The sequence below is a fragment of the Antechinus flavipes genome, chromosome 3, assembly GCF_016432865.1.
Source record: "Antechinus flavipes isolate AdamAnt ecotype Samford, QLD, Australia chromosome 3, AdamAnt_v2, whole genome shotgun sequence".
Lineage (NCBI taxonomy): Eukaryota > Metazoa > Chordata > Mammalia > Dasyuromorphia > Dasyuridae > Antechinus > Antechinus flavipes.
The window spans coordinates 622,838,329-622,861,695 of record NC_067400.1 but is presented as its reverse complement, the minus strand read 5'-3'; the positions used below and the strand labels follow the sequence as shown (position 1 = coordinate 622,861,695).

General features: G+C 39.2%; 2 protein-coding genes across 2 annotated transcripts; both read left to right on the top strand.

The window, feature by feature from the left end:
- Window positions 1-1,295: 1,295 nt before the first annotated feature.
- Window positions 1,296-7,965, top strand: LOC127557608 (immunoglobulin superfamily member 1-like). The gene is made up of 4 exons (XM_051990917.1): window positions 1,296-1,416; window positions 5,076-5,111; window positions 5,317-5,592; window positions 7,354-7,965. Exons 1-4 carry the CDS (start codon window positions 1,296-1,298, stop codon window positions 7,665-7,667), a joined length of 747 nt encoding a protein of 248 aa, XP_051846877.1. The 3' UTR covers window positions 7,668-7,965.
- A 116-nt stretch (window positions 7,966-8,081) lies between these two features.
- On the top strand, window positions 8,082-15,862 carry LOC127556484 (immunoglobulin superfamily member 1-like). The gene is made up of 8 exons (XM_051989658.1): window positions 8,082-8,253; window positions 12,834-13,133; window positions 13,560-13,856; window positions 14,274-14,360; window positions 14,469-14,496; window positions 14,660-14,736; window positions 14,850-14,887; window positions 15,182-15,862. The coding sequence occupies exons 1-8, from the start codon at window positions 8,082-8,084 to the stop codon at window positions 15,299-15,301; spliced, it is 1,119 nt and encodes a 372-aa protein (XP_051845618.1). The 3' UTR covers window positions 15,302-15,862.
- The last annotated feature ends 7,505 nt before the right edge of the window (window positions 15,863-23,367 follow it).

Sequence of the window (23,367 nt, the reverse complement as noted above, 5' to 3'; positions counted from 1 at the left end):
AAAGGTGTGAACACAAGCCTTGTATTGATTAGTTCTACTTAGTACCTTGTTTCAGGTTCTGGCCAAAACATCTTCTTGTAAGATTAGATCAAAATCTATCAGATTTCCCCAAAGCCCCTCCTTGGCTTCATCCCATAAATTCTGCGATATAGTGCAATTGTCATTCTTCTTGATAAAATTCTGAATGGCATTTATGATTTTCATTGACCCATTCATGCTTTTGGATAAGATTATTAAATTTAGTTGGTCACTCTCAGTCTTTTTTTTTTTCATTAAGATGAAGCAAAATATATTTTGCTCCAGACTCTTAGCCTTACTCTGTCTCTCTACTTCTAATGTGTTTCTTATAAATAATGTGCCATACAATTCTGATATTTGATGCATTCTGCTGTGTACTTTGATTTAATTGGTGAGTTCATTACATGCTTAATCCACAGTTACGACTACTGTGTTTTCCACCATCCTATATTACTGCTTTTTTGTTCTTCCTTCTCCTTTCACATCATCATCTTTAAAAGATTGTTGTTTCTAACTGCTGCCTCCCCTTTTATCACCTCTCTCTTCTCATTCACTCCTCCCCTACTATTTCCCTATTGGACAAGATAGATTTCTATACCCAAATGACTGTTATCTTCCTAATTTGAACCATTTCCATGAGAGAGAAGGTTCAAATATTTTTAATAAAGCTTTTTATTTTCAAAACATATGCACAGATAATTTGACAAAATTGACCCTTTCACAGCCTTGTGTTTAAGATTTCCTCCTTCTTTTCCCCACCCCTTCCCCTAGATGGCAAGCAATCCAATATATGTTAAACATGTTAAAATGTGTTAAATCCAATATGTATAAACATATTTATACATTCTCTTGCTGCACAAAAAAATCAGATCCAAAAAAGAAAATAAATGAGTAAGAAAACAAAACGCAAACTAAGAACAACAAATAGACTGTGAATATTATTTTGTGATCCACATTCAGTTCCCATAGTCCTCTCTCTGAGTGTAGATGGCTCCCTTCATCAAAAAATCATTGGAGTCTTTCTGGTGGTGTCTTTCTGAGACCTCACACCTCTTGCTACTTTCACCCACTCAACCAACATTACAACTGTGAAGCTAACATTGAGGATCTCTGACTTCTGTTTGGATTTCCTTATACACGTCCCAAGCTTTCCCTCACAGCCTGACTTGGCCCAGAAGTGATCTCAAGGCCAATGTGACCCCCTGCTGTGATGGGAACCCTCAAGGAATAATTGCTTTGTTCTCTAAAAGAAAGGAGATGAAAAAACTCTCGTGAACATGGATATCACCCAAGATGGAGAACAGCTATTCCTGACAAAGGTGATCCTCAAGGACTTTGGCTTTCACTACCAACTTTGCACCAAGGAAAGTCTCTGGAAAAAAGGCAATGACCCCTGCAGTAAGAAGCAGAAGCCCACAATACTCACTGGAAGGTGCCAATGATACTCTCTTACTTAGCCAATACAAGGTAAAGAAACCAAGACCTTGGCTCTGGCCAAGAAACATGGGAACAGACACTACTGTTATTTTAAACTTTTCCTCAATTCCAGGCCTGTAGGAAAAAAAAGATTGTGGGTTGGCATGTGAGACTTTCCCTCATACTTCCCTGGGACCCATAATGCTATGCTACTTTCTAGGCTTCTGAATATAATTTCAAGGGAGAAGCCCTTTCTGAGCAGCATTTCCCTTAATCTTTGGATTGCTGGTGAACATGGGTATATTTGGGGGGAAATAAGAGAGGAAAATATAGATACAATGTGAGGGTTATCTAATGATAGTGAATTATGAAGATTCTTCTCTCTCAACCACATTAGCTTCAGTCCCAGTAACACCCTCATTATCAGGTTCAGCTCCATTTCCTCCCTCCTTTGCCTTCTCTTGATGGCATTCCTCTGCCAAGGATTCATCTCTATAGGTAAAACATCATTAAACCTTTATGTCATAGGGAATAAAACTAGGTTGGGACTGGGACTTTCAATTTCTTCTTTGTGATCTTCCCTGACTTTGCTTCTTCCCTTCCCTTGTGTATCACCAGGGTATGGGCAAGGAGAAAGCCCTAGGACATAAGTAGATTCATCTCTTTTCCGCATAATCCTCTGTTTCTTCCTTCCAACATAACCTTGGAACCTCTACATTAATTGGGAAACATGGTGACTACAGGATGTTCATAAAGTCTCCCAGATGGAACATTATCCCCTGTCATATTGCTTTCTCTCCATATCAATGTCTTTATTGCCCTTGTCTCTTTTGGAGTAGCCACATGCAGCATGAGGGTCCCAAAGAGGAACCACTATGTAAGTCATTGGGGCAAGGAAGGGTTATGTTAATGAGTCAATGGGAGGGGATTGTGGAAGGGATTCCCAGTCCTGGAAACTCCCTCTTCCTAAGATACAGAAGGGGCCAAGGAGAGATCAAGGGAAAAACTCATGAGTTACCCCTCCCGTCCTCTCCCTGAAGGAAGCTGTTTCATCTTTGACCTTAACATTTCTTAGCAGATTCTAGGCCCAGAGCTGAACTACTTCTTAATCACTTACCAATATTTTCTTCTAATCCCCAAGGGCAGGGCCTCTGAATTCTAAATCCCCCAAATTCATGGAGGGGATTTGCCAGATCAATGACTGGTGATCATTCATATCACCCTGCCCAGAATTTATCCTCATTATTCCAGATTCTACAGGATCACACTCCAAAGTATGTCTGATGTGGCCTGGTGGAGGCAAGGCAAAGCAGCACTCTCACAGCCTAAGCTTGTAACACTTTTGAAATGAAGGTGAGGGTCTCAGCAATGTTTGGAACAGTCATCTCACCACATTGGTCTCACCTCAAGCTTTCCATTTACTAAAACCACCAGAAAGTTAGATGAAAAATTGACTCTGATATTTATACTCTGCTATGAGGTGTGTATTTATAGACATAGATCTGTTTCTATATAGGGATATATCTTTGTTTGGGCCATCTCTCATATCTCTAGGCCCTTCCCCACCACCTTTGTCTTACTGAGATCCTCTGTTCATTGGAGAATCTGCTCACACACCATCGTGAAAATGGAATTATTCTTAGTAGCGTATACACTAGTGCCTTAACTCCCTGACAAATACATATCTACCCACAGATGTATATTTATTTTATACTAACATGGCGTGTATTTAGTCTGTATAAACATAGTCTATGTACATGCTATGTAACCTGTGAGAATGGAGGCTCTTTGGGAATATTCTGTCTTTGAATCCCCAAGAGATGACAGAGGCTGCTCAATGCACTGATTGTGTGTCAAATAGAACCTGAGACTATCGGACCTACAATCACAAATGTATCCTCATCCCCAATTTCCAGCCACAGGAAATGAAAATTGATGAATCTTACTTTTAAATGAACTGAAAGCCTGCCTAGGTACCATCCAATGCCTTCACCAGGTATGCTGAGCCAAGCACTAACAAGGTCAAAGCTATTTGCATTCCAGACTCTCTTTTGCCATGCTTAATTACTTTAACTTCAATTCCTCTTGTGTCCCAGCTCATTATTCCCCACATTTTCTTTGGGCGCTCTCAACGCCTGTACTATCATTAACAATCATTTAAATGAAAGTTGACCCTTAACCTGCAAATTAGTTCTGCATAAATGCTTGTACTGAAATATATTTGTGCCCTTGCCAGTAAAGTAAGGACTGATCTATTTGTTTTTTCTCTTTGAATTCCCAGCAACTAGCACAGGTCAGGCAACATGGCAGAAGCTTGATAAATGGTCATCGAGTTTGAGCTGGGGTCTTTCTAGCTAGGATGCCACTTGTCTCATGGGACTGTGCCAACAGATTATTGACTGATGATGTGCAAGGCAACCCAGAACAGTCAGCTACTGTCCCGATTGACTCTTGATATGTCCTAGTCAATCAGCTATTGTAAGCGTATGGAGAAGGGCTGAGCAAAGGGCAAACAGAGCAGCCAATACCAGTGCTGGCCATTTTGGCATCCTACAGGAGATGGAGTGACTGAGTCATTTATATCCTTGGAGATGGAGAGCAACAAATGCCTACATCATCTGCATTTGGATTCATGATTTTAATCGATTAGAACCAGGAAATGCTGATATGGAGATATTTATTTGTTTTATGAGCCTGGGCAGGGAATTTAACTCTGTCTCCATCAGCAATCTCATCTGTAAAATCTGGATAATGTGATACCTACCTCACATGTTGTTCTGAGGCTCAAATGAGAACACGTTTGTAAAATATTTGCCAAGCTCAAAGTACTTTACAATGATATCCACTGTTGTTACTATGGGTGTTGTGGCTGCTGGTGATGATGTTCATATTAAAACAGCAAAAGACCTTCATCGAGAAGTCATACCAGGCATGGAATATGTGTCCATCCACCCCTCAAGTCAGCCTTCCGGAGCTGTAATGTTTGGCATTAAATCTGAATCCTCGTGATTACAGGGTCAGGCTTTTTGTGGCCAGGGCTGGTCCTTTCACAGAACAGGGATGTGTGTATGTGACCCCAGATCACCGTCAGACGTCTTTAACACTAAATACCCATCATATTCCACAGTCCTTTCCCGTTTCCATTTACTTTAAGTCACTCTAGTTTGTTCAGAAATAAACCTTGGAGGACCATGGTCCCTTTTATCAGTATAAGTGCGGAAACTGTGGGGTCGGGGTTTAGGAGGCCTGAGGTAGAAGGGCTGGCCACCACATCCTGGGCCAGCCTCCAATCCTGCAACCTTTGGTCCTCTGCACAGTCGAGACTGGGACAGAGCTGAAGACCCACCATGGACTCCACACTCACTTTGCTGCTCTCCATCGGTGAGTCTCCAAGGTTAACGCTGGTGAGGGAGGAACATTGTGCCAAGACACTTGGCTGACTGAGTCAGAAGGACAGGGAGGAAACCTAAAGAGGAGACAGAATCATTGGGGGCAAAGCAGGACCCAGTCTCTGCTCCCAGGGATCCCCCTTCATATTCTGAGAAAAGCAGAATTAGATGATTAGGGGCTTTGGCAAGGGCTGGGGAAGAGTTCAGCATGGGCTGGAGTGGAGCTATCTGTAACCTGGTCTTCTCCTACAGGGCTTTGTCTGCACTGCGAGGTTAGGGCACAGACAGGTGAGTCCTGACCCCAAAAGCACAATGTTCTCTTTTCTGTCTTTGTCTCAAATCAACCCAGGAATCCTCTCCTGGGATAAACAGGAAGGAAAACAGGCGGCATTGCAAGGAATGGAAGGGGTGATGAAAGGAGGGACTTCAGGATGTGGAGGAGAAACACTGGCTCCAGAGACATCCCTAAAAATCAAATTACTTTCCTCTTCAGAAATCTTTCCAAGACCCACCCTCTGGGCTCTCCCAAGTCCCGTGGTCGCCAAGGGAGCGGATGTGACCCTCAGGTGCCAGGGCCAACTGGGGAGTGACAGGTTCCAGCTCTGGAAGGATGGAGAGCTCAGAGAGGAGAGAAATGACTCGTGGTCACAGGCAGACTTTGTGCTCAGGAAAGTAGATGATGAGAGAGATGCCAGAAGCTACAGGTGCCGCTCTGGAAAGGGGCCCTTGTGGTCAGAGTACAGTGAACCCCTGGCCCTGATGGTGACAGGTGAGGGGTGCAGGTATCAAATCATCCTTTGGGGGAAGGCCAGTCCTTGGAGAGGAGCCCCACATCCAACTCTAGAGAGTCGATGAATAAAAGGAAAAAATGTCGGTCTTTATTAACTGTCTCCCCTCACCAATAACCTCCGTAGGCTCTGAGACCACCTGCCTCACCTACTCAGAGTTTAAAATTATGAAGTTTAGAAATATTTCCGCTCAATAATTCTGCCAGGAGGAGAGCTCACATGTGATGATTTTTCTTTTAGAGATGGAGAAACTGAGGCCTGCAGAAGAGATAAGGTGACTCAAGAAAATCAGCAGGATCTGAAGTGTCAGGGACAGGATTAAGAGCCATTTCTCTTGGCTGCAAACCCAGGAATCTCCCCCATCTGCTCAGGGTCCCTTGGTGACTCAGCCATATGAGCCAGGCTGTTCCTCCCTCAGACATACACAGCCGCCTTTGGGAGCCGGGGCACCCAGCTTTTACTGAGGAAACTTTACCCAGATGAACGTTTGCTTTCTTCTTTATGCTCACATCGCCAATATCTCACCTGCCTCTTTTTGTCTCGCAGTGTTCCCTACTGGCTTCCCTACATTTGCATCAGCCTGGACAGATGCTTCCCCCAACCCTCATCATGTCCCACCTCTCTGCCTTTGCTCACCCTGTTTCCCCTGCCTTTAATGCCCATCTCACCTTCACCCATCGCTTTCCTATACATGCTTAAAGCCCAGCTCAGATGCTGGCTGCCCCAGGATGCTGTCCCAGGTGGCATCATGTGGCAATGCCCTGGTCCTTCCCAGAATGCCATATTTACCTCTCTTTTGGATCCACTCTAACACAGAGCCTTCTCACTACTGCAAGCTAATGTCCATCTGACTGTGACAGAAAATAACCTGATGAAGGGAGAAGGAGCCTTAAATATGGTGGCTGTGAAATAACATTCACACACCTGTCCTCCTAGATGCTGGTGGGGTGACTATGGGAAAGTCCTGGCCTTCTGGAACTCAGTTCCTCCCTTCGTGACATGAAGCTCATATTCTAATGGGCTGGGTGGTCTAATGGGGGTGTTTGAGCTAAAAACTTTGTGATCCTTGGGACAGTGACCATCTTCGGAGTAGCAAGAATGACTCCTTCCCTAAATCTTTGGGGTTCCCCCTTCACCAAGCAGGAAATGACTGATAGATGATGAATGAGGGTAGGAAAAAGAGAGCTCAGAAGGAATCCCCATTCTCCTCTAGAACCTACTGCTCTGATTTCACTGCAGTATTGACAGTGGGTGACAGGACAAGCACCTGCCACCGTGTAGGGAAATTGAGGCTGGAGAATCTAGAGATCTGCCTATCCCAGAGATATGGAGTTATTTGGAAGAGAAGACAGAGATTTTTCTTACCTTAAAATACAATAGAAAGGACTGAATTTGTCAGTTATGTTGTACTAGGATTCATCCTTGCTCCTGCTGGCCTGGCTGTAGGGCGAGATTTGGACCCCTTGAAGGGAGTAAGAATGGGGGCAAGTGTGAGAGTGTGATCTCTCCCCATGTCACTTTTCTTCCATTGCTCTGTACACTGACAGCCACCTTTGCCTCAGAACAGCTTTCTAAATGTGAACAAGGAGCCCATGTACCAAGTACCCCAAGCCTATAGGATTGTACAAATGGGCCCAATCAAGTACCCTTGGCCTACCTTTCCCTGCTTGGCTCTGTCATAGAATGATTGCATGAGATTGGGGCGATCAGACCATTAAATTTCTTCCTTCCTCCTTCACCAGGAGCCTTCTCCACACCCAACATTGGAACTTCACCTGGACCCTTGATATCTCCAGGAAAAACAGTGACCATCTGGTGCCAAATACCCGAACAATCCCCCACTCAGGACTGCAGTTTTGCCCTGCTGGATGCAAAGAGCCTGGAGCCCTTACTGCTACAGATCCCTGCAGGGCTCAGGACTGAATTTTCACTTCCATCTGTGAGGGCCAAGGATACTGGGAGCTACAGGTGTATTTACTACAAGAAGACACCACCACACAGAGCATCCCATCCTAGCCCAGTGGTGGAGCTGACTGTGCTTGGTGACTGCTCATAAGAATCCCTAAGTACCCATTCCATGTCCCCACATAGAGGCCCACAAAAGTAGTGGAACAGCATAAGATCCAGGGAATTCTAAAGGGATGGTTGGAATAGGGCTGGAAGGAACCTCTGGGCCATCTCAGTTTAGGCTCCAGGATAATGGCGGTGTTCTCCACTCAGACAGGATCTAAGGCAGAGAGTGAGACCAAAAGCAAGATTTCTGCTGGTCCTCTCAGGGGGTTAGCAGAGGGGGTCTAGAAATGACATCTGACATTGACCTCAGGCACCCCTTTCTCCTCAGGACAACTACCCAGACCCACTCTGCGGGCCCAGCCGGGCCTTGTGGTGGCCCCAGGGACCAATATTACTCTCTGGTGCTCAAGGCCCAGGCTGGCTTCTCTCTGAGAAGGTGATATACACTCTGTGGAAGATGGGGATCCAGAAGCCCTTACAAAACCAGACCTCAGCAGATCTCTGGACTGACTTCTCCCTCCCTTCTGTCAGACCTGAGGACACTGGGATCTACAGATGTACTTACAAGGACAGGACAGCCTCTGGTACACAATCAGAATCCAGTGAGACCCTGGAGCTGGTGGTGATAGGTGAGAAGTGTGGCGACCCAAGAATAATGCTGTGTGACTCTTCTGCTCTCTGCCCAGACAGGGGTCTCGCAGAACCAAGAGCAGGGGGCCCACACAGCCTGATCTAATGCTCTAATTTCCTCTTCATTGGTGGAAAGTTCTCCCTTTTCATTTTTAAGACTAACAATTTGATTTTCTACTTTCCTTTCTCTTATCAGATTTACCAAAAGTTTATCTATTTTGTTAGTTTTTTCATAAAACCAACTCTTAGTTTTATTTATTAATTCAATAGTTTTTTTTTTTATTTTCAATTTTATCAATTTCTCCTTTTAATTTTAGAATTTCAAGTTTAGCATTTGATTGGGTTTTTTTTTAATTTGCTCTTTTTCTAGCTTTTTAAGTTGCAAGCCCAGTTCATTGATCTTCTCTTTCTCTATTTTATTCAAGTAAGCCTCTAAAAATATAAAATTTAGCCTTATTACCACTTTGGATGCATCCCTCAAATTTTGGTATGTTGTCTCAATGTTGTCATTTTCTTGGGTGAAATTATTAATTGTTTCTATGATTTGCTGTTTCACCCATTCATTCTTTACAATGAGATTATTTAATTTCCAATTATTTTTTGGTCTATTTACCCCTAGCTTTTTGTTGAATGTTGTTTTTGTTGCATCATGATCTGAAAAGAATGCATTTACTATTTCTGCCTTTCTGCATTTAATTTTGAGGTCTGTATGTCCTAATATATGGTCAATTTTTGTATAGGTTCCATGAACTCCTGAGAAAAAAGTGTACTCCTTTCTGACTCCATTTAGTTTTCTCAAAAGCTCTATCATACCTAACTTTTCTAATATTCTATTTACCTCTTTAACTTCTTTCTTATTTGTTTTGTGGTTTGATTTATCTGATTCTGAGAGTGCAAGGTTGAGATCTCCATCTAGTTTTACTATCTATTTCTTCTTGCAACTCTCTTAACTTCTCCTTTAGGAAGATAGATGCTATACCACTTGGTACATATATGTTTAGTATTGATATTGCTGCATTGTCTATGTTACCCTTTAGCAAGATATAGTTTCCTTCCTTATCTCTTTTAATTAGATCAATGTTTGCTTTTGCTTAATCTGAGATAAGAATGGCTACCCCTGCTTTTTTGACTTCACCTGAAGCATAATAAATTCTGCTCCAGTCTTTTACCTTTACTCTGTATGTATCTCCCTGCTTTAAATGTGTTTTTTTTGTAAACAACATATTGTAGGATTCTGGCTTTTGATCCAGTCTGCTATCCACCCCGTTTTATGTGAGAGTTCATCCCATTCACAATTACAGTTAAAACTACTAATTCTGTATTTCCTGCCATCTTATTATCCCCAGATTATGCTTTTCTTATTCTTTCCCCTCTTACCCCCCTCCCCAGTATTAAATTTATAGGCACCATTTGCCACATGCAGCTCTACCTCTTTAGAATCCCTCCAATACCCTTTGAGTCCCTTCCCCTTTTTTATACCTTTCATTTATTACTCATTTCCTTTTCCCTTTTCTTCTTCCACTTTTTAATGAGGTGAGAGAAATTTCTCTGTAAACCAAATATGTCTAATATTTTGTCTTTGAGACAAATCTAATGAGAATAAGATTCACACAATGTTCCTCCCCTTTCCTAAATTCCCTCAGATATGAGAGGTTTCCATTGCCTGTTCATGGCATGTAATTTCACTCTTTTTATCTCCCCTTTTCCCTTTTTTGTGATACTATCCCCTTTCCACTTCTATTTCCATTTTTTGTATTATAAGAGTAAAATCAAATTATACACATGCTCTTTATGTACACCCATAACAGAAATACAGTTCTCAAGACTTTTTTATCTTTTATGCTTCTCTTGAGTCCTATATTTGGAGGTCAAATTTTTTGTTTAGTTCTTGTTTTTTCACTAGGAATAAATGGAATTCATCTGTTTCATTAAATATCAATTTTCTTCCCTGGAAGAAAATAATCAGCTTAGCTGGTTAGTTTATTCTTGACTCAATTCAAGTTCTTTTGCCTTTCAGAAGATCAGATTCCAGGCTCTTTAATCTTTTAATGTGGAAGCAGCTAGATTCTGAGTGATTCTTATTGTGGCTCCTCAGTATATGAATTGTTTTTTTTTTCCTGGCTGCTTGTAATAGTTTTACCTTAGTCTGATAGTTCTAAAATTTAGCCACCTTATTCCTTGGGATTTTTATTTTGGGGTCTCTTTCAGAAGGTGTTCGATGAATTCTTTCAATGCATCTTTTACCTTCTGATTCTATTACATCTGAGCAGTTCTCTTTGATGATTTTCTGTAAAATAGTGTCAGCTTTTTTTTTTCATCATAATTTTCAGGAAGTCCAATAATCCTCAGATTATCTCTTCTAGATCTATTTTCCACATCTGTTGTTTTTCCAAGTAGATATATAAAATTTTCTCTATTTTTTGCATTTTTTTGGTTTTGCATGACTGATTCTTGATGTCTCAATGAATCATTCATTTCTGTTTGTTCAGTTCTGATTTTTAATGAGTTATTTTCTTTATTAGCTTTTTTTTTTACTTCTTTTTGTATATGTCCCATTGAGTTTTTAAATGAGTTGTTTTGCTCTATGGAATTTTTTTCCATTGCACTATTTTTTTTACTGCATTATTTTCTTTTTCCAATGCACAAATCCTACTTTCCTGGGAGTTCTTTACCTTTTCCAATTCACATTTCAGGAAGTTGTTTTCTTTTACCACTTTATCAAATTTTTCTTCTAATAAGTTATATGCCTTTTCTGTACTCTCTTGCAGAGCTTCTCTTTCCTTTCCCCATTTTTCTTCTAGCTCTCTTTTAAGATATTTTATAATTTCTTCTTGGAGAGCCTTGTGTGATGGAGACCAGGTTACACCCCTCTTTGGGGTTTTGTCTGGACACTGTCTGCTATTGGTCAATTCAGGGTTGGAAACCTGCTCTCTTTCTGTATAGAAGCCATCAATAGTTAGAGTTTGCTTGGCTTTTTTACTCATTTTTTTAAAAGTCCTTAGGATCTGCCTTCAGGGCAAGGAGGTTACCAGCTTCCCCTATTGAACAGGGACAGATAGATGGACAGTAGGTGTCTTGCAAACAAGCTACAAAGAGCAGCTGGGTTGTGGAAGTGCCCCGTGAAGAGCCTTGCAGCAGAAGTTCCACTGCCCTAGGCAGAGTCCCTCCCTCCTCCCCCCACCCTGCCTTGTGCAGAAGTGTGGCTGCCTTGGACAAAAGCCCTAGGCTGCAGAATGAGGCTGTCCTGGTCCGTGCTGAGTCACTTCTGGTGCTGGGTGGGTTTAGTCAAGTCCTATTAAATTCTGGTGTTTTTTGGAGCACACTCTATCTTTGGCATTTGTGTAACTTCTTTGCTGATCTGCTTTACAACCAAAGTAGAGCAGCCAACCTGTGGAAGAGTCCTCCCTGCAAATTCTCCACCCGCAGAGTCTGCATCTACCACCTGTCCACTCAGTATGCTAGGCTCTATGTTCTGCCTCCCTGCCTACACTAGGCTCCTCTTGCCCTATCAGGACAAACCTTTCCTGGTGATCTTCCAGATTATCTTCAACTAGTAATTTGTTGTATTCCCAATGTTTGTGGTTTTTACCAGTCAAGCACTATTTCAGAAGCTGAATTTGATAATTACTAATGAGGGTAGAAAGGGAGCTTAGAATGAAGCCTGTGTCCTATCTGCCATCTTGGCTCCACACACCCCCCTCCCACACATGAGATATTTCTGTTGTGATCTGGCATCTTGGGTAAAAGCTGATGGTAAAGCCTGAGTTAGGAGTTAGAAGAGGCACAGATACCCAGAGCTGAAAGAAATCAAATCCTTCCATTACCAATAATCAGATGAGGCCCTGATAGAGGAAAAGGCTTGTCCAGGATCACTTACATGTGAATGACAGAGCCTGGAGACAAACCTTCACTATCCTGGACTCTGACTCATCCCTGAGCCTGAATGTGATGGTCCTGATAAGAAGGAAGAGACCATCATCTCCCCATCTTTCAGTCATCAGAGACATGAGATCATAGGCTGGGTGTATGTGGCTGGAAAGGACCAGATAGGTTGACTGCCTGGGGCCCAGGCTAGCTTTCTGGAGACGCTTCAGATGGGCCTTGGTCTCAGTGGAGAAATGAAGGATAACAGGGAAGCCACCAAGGTGGTGGGAGATGGAGTGAATGTCTCTCATCCAGTCCTTGTTGGTTCATATATACTCTATTATAATTACATCATCATAGGTGTGCATCTGGTAGAACTATATTAAGTACTAAGTACACGTACTGACCTAGAGAACTATTAATCACCATTCAAAACTAGATAACTATTGGCTTATCAATTCCACTGAGTTAACACTTTGTTTTAAGTATGCTTCTCCAGAATTCTGGCTCTCTACATGTAACAGTTAACTTAGATTGCTAGCTGGGTGATTAGAATGAAAGGAAAGATCTTCTTTTCCTACCTCCTCCTTTACAGAGGAAATAACTGAGTCTCAGATGAGCCCTATGAATGAACCATGGTCATGTAGGAAGTGAGAGTCAGAATAGGGACTTCACCCAAGTGTCCTGACACCCCGCCCCATTCTTCCCCTCTCAGGATCTCTGCCCAAGCCTTCCCTCTCAGCCCTCCCAGGCCTGATGGTGGAGCCTGGGAAGCATGTGACTCTCCTGTGCAGGCAGACCCCTCAGTCAGCACTATGGAAAGCAACATTTACTCTGTTGAAGGTGGGCAGACCTCAGCCCCTGCAGAGCCAGAACACATCTGGCACCTCAGCTGTCTTCCCCCTCCTCTCTGTGAAGCCCCAGGATTCTGGCAACTACACCTGTGTCTACTATGAAAGAATGGCTCCATACCAGGCATCAGAGCCCAGTGATGCCCTAGAGATCTTGGTGACAGGTAAGAATGGCTTCAAGTTCTCCAGGCAAAAAACAGAAGGATGGAAGTTAAGATTGAAAGACAGCCCAGAAAATGTGGCCTCCTTTTAACATCAAAAAGAGAGGTTGGGATAAGGACTAGTTATCCTTTAGGAAATGGAAAACATAGTTGGAAGGATGGATCAGCTCAGGAACTGCATCAAGCTCAAGGGACAAGAATGGAAGGAGAAATAACGTATTTTCCTAGATAGCCCCAAAGACCATCTGGAGTTTAGTATCTACTCCTGTTAAGGGAAGCAGACTCAGGGCAATGAATGGTCAGAATCAATGGAATGGTTGGTCAGGAAATTCTTCAGAGACCTCTATGATCTTGGCCTCCCTTACACCCACCCTCAACACAGCTGTGGAGGGGATCTTCAGTATCTCGGGTCTTTGTTTGTGTTTCCAGATGCACTCCCCAAGCCTTCCCTCTCAGCCTGGCCTGGTCTACAAGTAGCCTCAGGGAGCAATGTGACCCTCCTTTGCTGGGGACCCTCATGGATACCTAGGTTTGTTCTGTATAAGGAGGGAGTTGAGAGAATCCTGCACAGCATGGAAGCCCATGAAGACCGGGGTAGGTTCTCCTTGACCCATGTAACCTTCAAGGACTCTGGCAATTACAGCTGCAGCTATCAGCTGGGCACCAATGAAAGTCTCTGGAAGCAGTCTAGTGATGCCCTGGAGCTTCTTGTAAGAGAAGTAAAAGGTGAGAGAAATCCAACAGGAAGGTACTGGTAACCACTCCATTCCTCAGACCCTACAAGGAAATGAAAGCATGGCCTTACTTCTGGCCAAGAAACAGTGTAAGAATCTATAGAGACTTTCACCCCGTCCTCATTTCCTGGTTAATGGGAACCCAATGTGTGAGCTGGGACATGAGGCATTCCTCCTTATGTCATTTTTAACAAATACATCTTTATTTGGGTTTCAGTCTATCTCACTCTTATTCCAAGAGATAAACCCTCCCTCATGATTTATACCAAACTCTGATGCTGATGGTGATGGGAAGCTGTAGAAGGGAGTAAGAGAAGAAAATGTAGTGACAATTTTATAGGGGAAATGTGGGCATTGCATAGCACAGTCATTCATGATGACTCTTGTCTCTCCCCTCACCTATGTTCAGAGCCAAGTAACAACCTCGCCATCATCCTTAGCTGTGCTTCCTTTCTCCTCCTCCTCCTCCTCTGCCTTCTCTTGCTTGCACTACTGGGTAAGTTTGGAGAAAAGAAGATGAAACAGAGATGGGTAAGGATTAACCTTCTTCCTCTAAGATCTTTTCTGACCTTGTTCTTTTCTCTTCCCATGTGTGTCTCACTAGGATCTTTGCAGAGATACATCTCTAGGAGGTAAGAAATCTCAGCTCCTCTTCCCATTGTGCCTTTTTTCCATTTCCTATGTAACCCAGACTCTGAAGCAGACAGATATTCTAGTGAAGGGGGGATGATGACAGAAAATCCGAGAGTGAACTCCCACCCCTTATCCCATGTCTTCCCTTTGTTCCTACTGTAGCTATTTTTGTTGCTCTTGTCTTCCTTGGAATACCTGCAAGCCCCATCATGGTGAGGCAGCCAGAGAGGAAAAGCCATGTAAGTTATCTGTTCAGGGAGATGACAGAATCCTGGCCTGGAGGGGGAGGAATAGTAGAAGGGAATCCTGATCCTGGGAGAATTGAAATGATGGAATCTATTCTTCACTTCAGATAAAGAAGAGACCAGGGAGACAACAAGGGGACTATTGGTGAGTTCACTCCATTCTGTCTTCTACCTCCAATAATGCTTTCAATGACTCTAAAATGAGGATATCTTAAATTATTGTGACTATTTAAATGACATTTCCATAACTGTACTTCAATATCCTTTATTTCTTTCATAATTCTATGAAGTATATTTCAAGTATCTAAAAGTATGAGAATGAAATGGCATCTATTGCTTTCAACAGATGAGTCTTCAAAGATTTCATGACACAGAAATAGATAAAGAACATCTGCTCCTAATTCATCATGGTTCTCTCCCTCTTGTATTTCTTCTTCAGATCCCCATTACTGAAGACCCACAGGGAAGGACTCAGCTAAACATAAGGACCATGAATAAGATGAAAACTGACATCAGGAATTCATTCACAGAAACTGTGGTCTATGACACAGTAGAATGAGGGATTGGACACTTTTCTCAAAGGAATTGTCTCCCTTCTCTTCATCCATTTCTTCTACTCACCCTCACCCTTATTTCATCTGTTCCTTAATGCATCTTTCCCAAAAATAAACAATTCAAGTATCATGAAGACAAAATCAGGATAACACAAGATTTAGCCATTTCTACATTAAAGGACTGGAAGACTTTGAATAAGATATTTTGGAAAGCAATGGAGGTAGGATTAGAACCAAGGATCACCAAACCCACAAAAGTGATTATAATCCCTGAGTGGGGGATGAATATTCAGTGAAATAGAGGATTTCCAAATATTCTTAGGGAAAAGAAAAGATCTGATTAGAAAGTTTGGCTTTCAGATACATTATAAGAAATGTACAAAGGTCAACAGGAAAAACAAATCAAAAGGGATTTCCCAACATTAAACGATTTACATTCCTAAATGGGAAAATGGTATTTCTGACTCATAAGAACTTTCTCATATTAGGGAGGATGTGTGTGTGTGGGGGGGGAGTATACAGGAGATATAAGTTATATTACACACACACACACACACACACACACACGCACACACACACACATATAAACAGAAGGTATTAGTTCAATGTGAAGGGATGATATCTAAAGAAACCGAACTTAAGGACGGAGAGAGGAACATACAGGAACAAAAGGAAAGACATAGATAGAATGAAGGAAATTTTCTTAAGGACAAGTGGCAAGAATAAACTTTTACATGGAGGAGAAAAGTGAGGAAGAAGGAGTGACTGAACCTTACTCTCATTAGAACTGGTTCAAAGAGGGAATAACACACACACTCAGTTGAGTATAGAAATCTACCATATCCATAGGAAATAGGAGAAGGCAATAAGAAAAGAAAGGGAAATGATAAAAAGGAAGGCAGACTAGGGGAGGGTTAGTAAGACACAAAACAATTTTGAGGAGGAATAAGATGAAAGGAGAAAGAAAAAATTAAACAGGGGAGATATAGGTTAGAGAAAAAATCCTGTTTGCAAATATAATTGTAAAAAAATTTTCAAAGCAATTTTCTCTAATAAAAGTCTCATATCTCAAACATATAAATAACTGAGTCAAATTTATAAAAATAAAAGCAATGCCTCAATTAATAACTGATCAAAAGTATGAACAGTTCAAATGACATAATCAAAGCTATCTAATCATATGAAAAAATGCTCTACCTCACTATTGAATGGAGAAATGAAAATTAAAACAATTCTGATGTACTCCCTCTTATCTATTAGAGTGACTAATAGGACAGAAAAGGGAAAAGACAAGTGGTAGAGGGCATGTGGGGAAAATGAGATGTTAATACCTTGTTGGCAGAACTGTGAATTAATTGAACCATTCTATTGAGTGATTTGGAACTGTGTCCAAAATGCTACAAAACCATGTATACCCTTTGAGCTGGCAATTACACTTCTAGGTCTGTATCTAAAAGAAGAAAACAAAAACAAAAGGACTTTTTATATCAGATCTTTTGGGGGGGCAAAGAATTAGAAATTGAGGGGATATTCATTAATTATGGAATTGCTGAACAAATTGAAGTATGTGATTTTGATGAAATACTATTGTACTATAAGAAAATGGTAAGTAGGATGCTGCCAGAAAAACCTGGAAAGACTTCTATGAACTGATGCAACATGAAATGTACTGTGTACAAAGTAACAGCAATAAGATGAGCAGAAATGAAGGACAACTATTCTCAACAATATGTTGATACAAAACAACTCTGAAGGATTTATAATGAAACTTGTTATCCATCCCCAGAAAAAGTGCTTGAGGTCTCTGAATAGAAAATAAAGAACTTTTTTTTTCTTTATTTTCTGTGGGGCATTTTTGGTCTGTTTTCTTTTAGAACATGACTACTGTGGAAATGAATTATATGTTTGCACATGTGTATCTTATACTGAATTACTTGACTTCTTAGTGTGAAGAGGGCTGTGGTCAAAGGAAAGGAAACAAGTAATAGAATGTTTTAAAAACAAATGTTTAAACGTTTCTGTTAGGAAATAATATACAACATAAGAGAAAATGGAGAAAAAAGATTCATCTGATTTTGTCCCTTGAAAGAATCAGCTTTAAATTTTATTAATCATTTCTAGAGATTGTTTTTGTTTCCACTTTATGTGTTCCATCTCTGTCTTTTCTGTCTTTTCTTTTATGGCTTTTAATATATGTTGATTTTATATTTTTAACCTTTAATGAATATTCATTTAATTAATCCTTTTCTTTCCTATTTTGTTAAGGTATCTTTAAAGGCACATCCCTTTCCCCATGCAAACTGCTTTAGCTGTTTCTCAGTACATTTTGGTATGGCTTTTCATCATCTTCTTTCATAAAGTTTATAATTTTTATTATTATGGTCTATAAAGAATACATTTTACTGCTTTTGAATTTTTGCAAAAATTTTCTACATGTGTAGGGATTAATTCAAGGTAATTTTTGCATGATGTGCACATATATTTGAAATTTCCTTTTGAAGTCACCATATGTATGTTAGCTGTAGCTTCTCCAGCAATGTTTTGGGGTCTTTATTTTCTCTTTCGTTTGATTTTCGTTTCCATGTATCCAAAACAGAGCAAGAGACAATGAAATTGCCTGGCGTTACTTTGTTACTGACGAGAGATTCTTATCATTAAAACAATAGGATTTAGGAATTTTGGAGCTAAGACATTTAGGATAATATATTAATATTGATATGGATTTGTTGCCTATGAACTTCTTTCAGTTTAATGTAGATTATCAATTTATTTTTTTGTTGTTGCAAACTTTTCTTCTGGATATTTCTTATGGCAAGGCAGGAGCTCCTAATTCTTTTTTATTCACTAAATGATTCATGTTTTTTAAATGTTTTTCTTCTAAAGATTAAATTGTGTGTGAGTAGCCTATTTACTTATCTACACTCTCATTCTTTTTCCCCAAATGAAATTTTAACCTTTTGAAAAATAAATACAAAATTACATAGCTTCCATTTCATTATCTTAATCTTTTTTAATGCATTTCATTTTTTACAAGTTCCCTTTGTCTTTATCTTCCACACCTCCCCCAGTACAATGAACAGATGGGAACATCTTGTCCTGATTTTAGAGTTTTGCTTTTTACTTTTCTTTTTTCCTTGTTTTTATAGAATTATTTAATTTCCCCCCTCTTTTCCCCTAAGATAAGTAATTAGAGAGTGATCCATTCTTCTGCTGACTGTCAACTTCTTTTTTTCATTATATCAAATCTTATTTTCTGGAAATTTTTCTAAAATATGATAAACTTTTCTCATCTTCTTTATCATTAATAATATTTCTGACAATGTCCTTAAGACCACCTATAACTGACTTTGCTATTCACAGCAGAACAGTCATTGATGATTACTCAGAAGGACTTATGAAAAATCCTATCCATATCCAGAGAAGGAACTGATGATGTCTGAATACAGATTGAAGCATCTCTTTTTTTCACTTTCTCCCTCTTTTTTAAAAATTTAATTTTTCTAGAGCCTTCTTATTTTGACTTACGGTGGGAGATTTATGTTTTCTTCCAAAATTTGACTTTTATAGAAATGTTTTGCATAACTTCACATGTGGTTTCTTAATTGTAGGTGGAATAAGGGAGAAAACTAGAATTCAAAAAAATTTATAACAAATTTTAAAAACATTGTCTTTTGAACATAATTGGAGAAATATTAAATAAATACAGAAAGTATAATAATATTTCTGTCTCTTTCTCTTGGGCATAGGATGCCATAATACCAGATTTGGACATTTTTATTCACTTTCTACCAATGTTCTGGGATTAATAGTGATCATGATGATAGGTGAATTTGATCATTACTACCCATGACTCTCAGCATGCACTGAGGAAAGGGAGCATCAAAGCTCTTCAAGGATCCAGAAAGTGAAATTCTAGAATACATAAAGGGAACTATATGTGAATCTCTGAAATGGAAATATGTATATACATATGCATACATATATATGTTATATATGTGTGTGTATAATATATATATATGTATATGTATGTATATACATATGTAATATATGTATATGTATATGTAATATATATATATATTATATACACACACACATATCTCTTTCTGGTAATTGGCATGGATATGTGTTCTCCAATCTTAAACCTACTTTACATTGAAAATGCCAAAGAAATGCCCTTAGAATCCACGCTCTATGCCACTGTATATTTAGCCTGAAGGTTTGGGCACTTTTCACAAAGGAATTCTCTCCCTTCTTCTCTTCTTCCATCTTTTCTCCTCTCCCTGATCCTTATTTCATGTGTTTCCTAATGTACCTTTTCCCAATGGCACCACTGAGGAGCCATGGTAGTAGAACATCCACTGAGGTATAGACTTAGACAAACAGAATACACCAGTCTAAAAGTAGCTGGGGAGGAAGGAGAAGAGAATCTGGAACTCAAAGTTTTAAAAAAACAATTATTGAAATTATGAAACAACAGCAGAGACTGAATTTCATTTTTGTTCATTGTTGGTAGCAATAATAATAATAATAATAACAATAAATTTCCCCTCCTGTAAATATTGCAAACACATTGATTTGGAGTCACTGTAATTTTTTGAGGGAATGAGACAAGGGAGAAAGAGTTTCAATAGTACATATGCTTCTGGCATATATTCAGAGCAGTGCTTATAATATAATGTTCCTTTGAAAGAAAAGTTTTATGATTTTAAAAATTAATTTAGTGAATATAAAAATGGTAAAAGTTATTGTTCATGTAAGAATGGGGAAATAACATACTAAATACAATAAAATAAAACAAAACAAATTCCTTGTTTGATGTTTTTCTTTCAATTTTAATCAGTATTTCTTTGATTTTTCAGGAAGTCCAATTATTTAATTAGACAATTTTTATTTAAACTTTTGGCTGCAAGCTCAAATCATACGTTTCTTTCCTTTTTCTCTGTTTTATGAATGAAAGCTATCAGAGATGTAATTTTTTCCCAAAGTACATCCTTGGCTTCATCTCATGAATTGAGCTATATAGTGCAATTACTGTCATTCTTTTTGATAAAATTATGAATGGCATTTATGATTTTTTCTTTGACCCACTCATGCTTTTGGATAAGCTTATTAAATTTAGTTGATTGCTCCTCAGTCTTTTGTTTAAATTAAGATGAAGCATAATACATTTTGCTCCAGACTCTTAGCCTTACTCTGTCTCTCTGCTTCTAATGTGTTTCTTCTAAACAATGCACCATACAATTCTAATATTTGATGCATTCTGCTGTACACTTTGATTTGATTGGTGAGTTCATCACATTTTTAATCTACCATCCAACTACCATGGTTTTCCACCATCCAACATTGCTCCTTTTTTGTTCTCTCTCCGTTCACACCATCATCTTTAAAAGATTGATATTTCTAACTGCTGCCTTCCCTTTTATCAAGCCATCGCTTCTCATTCACCCCTCCCCTACTTTTTCCCTGTAGGACAAGATAGATTTCTATACTCAAATGACTGTCTAAGTTATATTCCCACTTTGAATCATTTCCATGAGAGAGAAGGTTCAAATATTTTTCAATAAAATGCGTTTTATTTTCAAAACAGGTGCACAGATAATTTGACAAAATTGACTCTTTCATAATCTTGCCTTTCAGATTTTCTCCTTCCCCCCCACCCTCTCTCCTAGATGGGTAAGCAATCCAATGTATGTCAAACATGTTAAAAAATATATTAAATCTGTAATGTTCTCTTCTCTAAAATATAATGTTCTCTGGGAACAGGTTTCTTGGGGAGCTTCTGGAGGCAGTCTTAGTTTCAGTTCAAAATAATAGTCACCTCAAATGCAGCCAGCTGTTGAAGTCCAATCCTTTATTGTCTCTTTCAAAATAGCCTGGTTAGTTTTCTTAGAGGCCTATCTGCCTCCTTGGTTCCAAGAGCTCTTGCAGCTAGTCTTTTGCCTCTGCCAGCTTCAGCCTCCAGCTCTCTCTGAATCCTTCATTCTGCCCAACTGAATCCTGGCTTCTCAATCTCCCCACTGAATTTTGGCTCTGAATCTCCCAACTGAATCCTGACTTGTGAATCTCGAACGCTAATGTGTGAACTAATGTGTGAACTCTTAAAGGTGTGAACTCTGAACTAGAACTGCTAAGTACAATGCTAAAATTAGACAACTGACTTATCACTTTGTAAGAATCCTAATATAAATCGATATGTATAAACACATTTATACAATACTCTTCCTGCACAAGAAAAATCAGATTAAAAAAAAGAAGAAGAAGAAGAAATGAAATGAGTAAGGAAACAAAACGCAAGCGAACAATAACAAAAAGACTGAGAATATTATGTTGTGATTGATCCACATTCAGTTCCCACAGCGCTCTCTATGGGTATAGATGGCTCTCTTCATCACAAGATCATTGGAGTGAGCATCAATCATTGTTGGAAAGAGTCACATTAATCAGAATTGATCATCATATAATATTGATGTTTTCATGTACGATGATCTCCTGGTTCTGTTCATTTCATTTACCATCAGTTCATGTAAGTCTCTCTAGATCTCTCTAAAATCATCCTCCTGATCATTTCTTATAAAATAATAATAATATACCATAAATTATTCGCCATTCTCCAATTGATGGGCATCCACTCCCAAAAATCCTATGAAAAGTATTGGCACAAACATTTTTGCCCATGTGGGTCCCTTTCCTTCCTTTAAAATCTCTTTGGGATATAGACCAAAAAAAAAAAAAAAAAAAAAAAAAACACTGCTGGGACAAAGGGCATGCACAGTTTGATAACTTTTAGAGAATAGTTCCAAACTGCTCCCCAGAGTGATTGGATCTGTTTACAGTTCCACCAACAATGTATTAGTGACCCAGTTTTTCCACATCCCCTCCAACATTCATCATTATATTTTTCTGTTATCTTAGCCAAACTGAGATGTGGATAGTGGTATCTCAGAGTTGTCTTAATTTGCATTTCTCTGATCAATAGTGATGTAGATGTCTTTTCATATGATTAGAAATAATTTTCATTTCGTCATCTGAAAATTGTCTGTTCATGTCTTTTGACCATTTATCAATTGGAGAATGGCTTGGATTCTTATAAATCTTGAGTCAATTCACTATATTTTAGAAATAGACCCTTTATCAGAACCCTTAAATGTAAAAATGATTTTCCAGTTTATTGCTTCCTTTCTAACCTTGTCAGCATTCGTTTTGTTTGTTCAAAAACTTTTTAACTTAATATAATTAAAATTATCTATTTGGTGTTCAGTTAGGCGTTGCAGTTCTTCTTTGGACATAAATTCCTTTCTTCTCCACAGATCTGAGAGGTAAACTATCCTATGTTCTAATTTGCTTATAATATCACTTTTTATATCTAAATCATGAACCCATTTAGATCTTATCTTGGTATGTGGTGTTAGATGTGGGTCAAACCCTAATTACTTCCATACTAGTTTCGAATTTTCCCCAGCAGTTTTTGTCAAATAGTGAATTCTTATCGCAAAATCTGAGTTCTTTGGGTTTGTCAAACGCTAGATTACTATAGTCATTCACTATTTTGTCCTGTGATCCTAATCTATTCTACTGATCAACTTCTCTATTTCCTAGCACGTACCAAATGGTTTTGATACTGCTTTTTTCTAATATAGTTTTAGGTCTGGCACAGCTAGGTCACCTTCATTAGCATTTTTTTTCATTAATTCCCTTTAAATTCTTAACCTTGTTCTTCCAGATGAACTTTGTTACTATTTTTTCTAGATCTATAAAATAATATCTTGGGATTTTGATTGGTGTGGCACTAAATAAGTAGATTAATTTAAGTAGTATGTTTATTATATTCACTCAGCCTACCCATGAGCACTTGATATTTTCCCAACTCATTAGATCTCACTTCATTTGTGTGGAAAGTGTTTTGGAGTTGTGTTTATATAGTTCCTGACTTTCCCTTGGCAGATAGATTCCCAAATATTTTATGTTATTGACAGGTATTTTGAATGGAATTTCTTTTGTATCTCTTGCAGCTAGACTTTATTGGTAACATATAAATATGCTGATCATTTATGTGGATTTATTTTGTATTCTG